Source organism: Camelus ferus, chromosome 1 (assembly GCF_009834535.1).
Source record: "Camelus ferus isolate YT-003-E chromosome 1, BCGSAC_Cfer_1.0, whole genome shotgun sequence".
In the NCBI taxonomy this organism is placed as follows: domain Eukaryota; kingdom Metazoa; phylum Chordata; class Mammalia; order Artiodactyla; family Camelidae; genus Camelus; species Camelus ferus.
This window is the reverse complement of record NC_045696.1, coordinates 86238355-86243512: the sequence shown is the minus strand read 5'-3', so window position 1 is coordinate 86243512 and position 5158 is coordinate 86238355. Positions and strand designations below refer to the sequence as shown.

General features: G+C 44.7%; 1 protein-coding gene across 1 annotated transcript; it reads left to right on the top strand.

The window, feature by feature from the left end:
- Positions 1-947: 947 nt before the first annotated feature.
- Positions 948-3836, top strand: LOC102504169 (macrosialin-like). The gene is given in 6 exon segments (XM_032482877.1): positions 948-1112; positions 2669-2882; positions 2885-3156; positions 3336-3408; positions 3411-3454; positions 3690-3836. Coding segments are annotated over 6 exon segments (915 nt in total).
- Positions 3837-5158: the final 1322 nt, after the last annotated feature.

Here is a 5158-nt window from a genome sequence, read left to right as displayed (position 1 = left end):
CTATGTTTACTTTTTAGACCTCCATTCTTTTAGGCAAAACTGAGGTACAGTAATACGTGCCCCATCACACAGATAATAAAAGAGAAGCAGTATCTGGGAGGGTGCGATCTATCTCTAAACTTTTAAGTAGGATGTTGCACTTACTGGTATGTTGCTTGCACTTACTTCATGACCATGCCATAAAAAGATGGATGTTCTTAACTTATGAAAGTTAAAACCTATTTGAAGATAAGGTATTTGAATAAAAATCCTATACAAGTGACTTGAAGATTAAACTGTGTTTACCAACATATGTGCTATGGACTGGAATTTCATGTTATATTCTCCCATTGTCTGTTATGATGAAGCTATGCATTAGCATAGTTTTATAGCAATGGTTCTCAGTCGGAACAATTTTGCCCTCGCAAAAAGCATTTGTCAATGAATGGGGACACTTTTGGTTGTCATATCTGGGATGGGTAGGGGATGGCTACTGGCATCAAATGGGCAGACACCAGAAATGATGCTCAACATTCTAAACCGCAAAGGATAGATCCCCAAATAAAAAAATCATCTGGCCCAAAATGTCAATAGTGCTGAGACTGGGAAACTCTGCTTTATAGACATGAACAGGGAAAACAATATATTCAATGCAGTTAATTTCTTCTTGAGAATCTAGATAGTGTTCACAACATGAATAAAGCTTGTAGTAAACCTCTCTTTCTCTCTCTCCTGTGCTGCTCTTACTTTGGCTGCCCAGTATCTGAAAACCCTTTCTGTGTATAGGAAAATTCCCACATTATGATTCTCAGTGAAAAACTAAGAAAGCCTCCAATTGCAGGAGCTTAAAAATGTCAGCTATTACCTTATCCTTGCACCTAAAACATAGTCATATGGCATTGGCTCAACAGCAGTAAAATAATCCACCCAGACCTTGAATTAGTATCTGGTGATGGAAGCAACTGGGGATGGCCAAAATCTGCCTCTGGCAACAGCTACAGGAAGGCCAGCTTCCTGGAGTTGATGCAGTAGCAGTGCTAAGGCCTGGCTGTGCTGCAGTTCAAGCTGATCTTTGGTTCTTGGCAGCTGCAAGGTTTCCATCACCAAAACTGTTATGCAATGTGATTTGGAAGGTTGTTCCTGGAGTCACAACCTGATTCTGTGGTCCATTCAGAAATTATGAGAGTTGCCCAGGGTCCGCTAATAAATTTGTGTTCTATCTCATTCAGCCAGGATGGGATTCAGTTGATTTCAAACACAAAACTCTGATAAAGAGCTACTACTTTGTCTTGTTCTACTGGTATCATGATATCTATATCTTGTAAATGCCCATATCTTGAGAAGATATATGACAGTGTATATATTCAATTTGACTTTTCCTTCAACTCTTTAATTATATACAAAAACATATAAAGTATGGGTAGAGTTTGTTTTCTTTTTAAGTAGCAAATCAAACTCATGTACTGTCACCCAGCTTATAAATTAGGGGGAAAAAAACAACGGATGATGTTCTCTGTGCGCCCCTACACATTTGCCCCATCTCTCTCCACAAAGAGGTGACCCCATACTGAATACATATAATATATACATATATGTGTATGTATATCAGAATATTCTTGTTTATATATATATTCTAGTGTATATATTTAAATGTCTATATATTTGATATAATAATATATATATTCTTATATATATGTATACACACACACAGATTCTAAGTATATCTGAAAGATGTATTAATGACTTTTGAAAGTTAACACAGATAAAACTTCCTCACTGCTATTAATAATAAAAATGGGTTTGGATATTACAATTACATTCAATCTTAAAAACTAATGCCTGTTTTAGTATTAAAATGTAAACTCTTTAATTACAATCCAGAAGTTATAAATCGGAATGTTACTAGGAACTGGCATTTTAAACAAGTTACTAATCTTTTCTTGTGTAGCATTTTCTTTTTTTCACCCAAGTTTTATCTTTTATTATGCATAAGAGATTACAGAAATTTCAAGATTTTTAATAAAGGGCATTGGGTCTTGACTTAGTCTAAATCCTGGAAACCTAATGCCATAGGTTTCTTATACTTTGTAAAAGTGAAATTCATCTAAGTGAAACACCTAAACTTTTAAGACAGTATCTTAATATCTCTCTCCTCTCTTTCCTCTACCCTTTTCTCCTTCCTCCCCTCTCTCCTTTTTGACACCTTCCTTGCAGGCTTTAAACATCCTTAAGGTTCTTAATATAAACAATCCCATCAATTTTCTTTTATCTTTTTAATACCCAACATTAAAAAAAAAGTCCACTTTTTCTCCCCCTCATTACTTACATTAATTACTCACCATATTAGAATCTGCCTTTATTTCTTACAACTGCACTGAAACTGCTCTTGCTAGTAATTACTAGTTATAAAATCCCAAATCCTTTTCTAAAGCCACTACATCTTACAGCCATTTTTAGAAAATCTGTTCTTCCTTATATTGTATATCTTTTCTTCCTCCTCTAAACAGTTTCCTGTTTTTAATTGTATTATTAGTTTCTCTGATACTGAGTTGTATGAGTTCCTTATATAGTTTGGATTTTAACCCCTTATGGGGCATACAGTTTGCAAATATTTTCTCCTATTCCAGGTTACCTTTTCAATCGGTTAATTGTTTCCTTTGTTGTGCAGAAATTTTTTACTTTGATGTAGTCCTACTTGTTTATTTTTGCCCTGAGTTGCCAACCAGTCTTTCTCCTGCTGAAAGCTCAGAGGACAAGGAATGACTATCGTCATAAAAAATCAGCCACTCTGCCACCATCCTTCACGGTGACATATACAGCTACAGAAAGCACACGAAGCCCTAGAACAGCCACAGAACTACCAAGAGCCACAGAACCACCACTTGGAACTACAATAGGCACCACTGCCATGAGTCCACAACAGCCACTCACAATCCTGCTACCACCAACAGACATGGAAATGCCGCAGTTCATCCACCAAGCAAAAGCACTGCCACCAGCCAAGGATCCTCCACCAGTTCCCCCAATCCAAGCCCACCTCCACCCTCTTTAAGTCCTAGCCCAGTCCCCAAGGCGCCGATAGGAGACTACACTAGGACTAATGGTTCCCAGCTCTGTGTCCAGCTCCAAGCCCAGACTGAGATTCGAGTTCTGGACCCAGTCCCAGGTGGAGGAGAGGTAAAGCTAAAAGACAGTGGAGGACATAAGGGGAAGAGGATGAGGCCTCCTGCTATGCTTTAGAAGGGAAGAAGGAAGAGTAAAGAAGGGGACAAATACAGGGCGAGGAGGAAGGGAACAGAAAACCTTGGATGGCACAGCTGTGGTCTTGTGACCCTCTCAATCTTTAACTTCTGCAGGCCTGGGGCATCTCTGTCCTGAACTCCAACAAAATTAAAGTCCAGAGGGGCTATGATGGTGCCCATCCCCACTGCTCCTTTCATTCCCCTATGGACAGCTCAGCTTTGGATTCAAGCAGGTACTCAATTCTCATCCCTCACTCCTACCCTCCAAGTACTGTATCCCCACCAATCCTTGTCTCGCCTCCCTTCCTCCTCTTCTTCTGAGTACCCTGGCTGCTCCAGTTCCCTCTTCCAGTCCAGTGGAGCCACCCATTCCCGCAGCCTTCTTCTTCATCCTCATATACAATTACAGGTGAAGTAGGCAGAAATGAGTGGGGGTGGGTCACAGCTGTGTCATTTCCTTTCACAAAGGCTACACCAGCGGCTCCTCGGCAACAAGAACTACCTGCGGTATCCAGGGCTAATCAAGAGCCCAGATTAAATCCTTGCCACACCTGCGATGCTCCTAGCTCACCTGCAAAGGGTTTTCATCAACCACGGGAGCAGTGGTTAGTCTGACCTCCATGTACAATTACTCTCTATGCTCCTGCAAACAACATGCCTCCAAGTCTAGGCCACCCACGAGCCAACCCTGATGTCCTGGGTGGTAGTGTACCTGGTGATGGTGGCAGTGGTGGGTGGCACCCCCAGGCCAGCCTGTGTTGACTCTAAAAAGGACCTCCCAGACAACCACAGCCTGCAGAACCAATGAGTACCAGTCCCCTCCACTTCACAGTAGGACAAGATGGAATCCCTGAGGGCCAGAATGGGGCCCTTCCAGTTGGAGACGCCTTGTAGGGCTACAGAAAGCGGCCACCGAGACCCGGAGACCCACCCGTTTGAAGGAAGCCCGCACATGGCAGGGACCCAGCCACTAAACCACCGCCTGGCAGACACCCCAAATAATCTTGCCGACTGCGGTGCGGGAGTCACCGAGAGGCATGGTACTCCCACCAAGCGCCCAGCCACCAGAGCAGGATGTCCAGGCCCATCTCCACCGAGAGGGCCCAGACTTGGTGTCCCGGCACTGGGTGGCAGAGGGCATCATTCCTGCCAGGTAGTCCAAGGTGCCATCTCCCAATGTGAACTGCTGGGCTCCACTGGTCTTGCCCAAGTCTTGGTCCACAGAGCACGCAGGCACAGAGGGCTGAGAAGGCGGCCTTGGCCCAGAGGTGGTACCTCGGGCCCAGGGAGTGCGAGGGAACACCGGAGCCCTTGTTTCTGAGGCTGCCAGGGCTGGGCCTGCTGGAGACGCTGCCTTCCCCACATCCCCCTCTTCTACTTCACTGTTCCCACCCAGCAGTTGATGGTGCACCCTCCACCAAGGCCTGGGCGAACCGGGGGAGGGAGAAGCGTGGGCCCGGAGCCTAGGGAGGGCGGCCGGCGCCTACGGAGGGGGGGCCGGCTCACACAGCCCCGCTTGAGCATCAGCGCCGTTTCCTCTGCAGAAGCCCAAGAGTACTGGAGATAGAAAGCCACAGCACCCAAACCAAAGCCATTTTGTAGACTTACCCTCCTTCTCTCTCAACTCAGAACGATGTAAAATCAGCTCCGAGAAGACAGGAGAGCGCTGAGCCGGAGAAGCAGAAGAGAGGCTGGAGGATAAATCCTGCCGGCGAAGCGGAAACGGCAACAAGCCGCGAAAGATGGAACTGCGCAGGCGCACAGCTTTGGCGTGCTTTAGAATTCGAGCCACAGGTGTGGTACGTCTGGGAAACCTAACCTCCGGCAGGTACCTGTTTTTCTCTCTCCTCTGTTTTATTTACCAACACTCCAGTTCAGGAGTCGTGCCAACTTTATTGAGGTATAATTGACAAATAATTTAGGCTCCAGTTCACCTC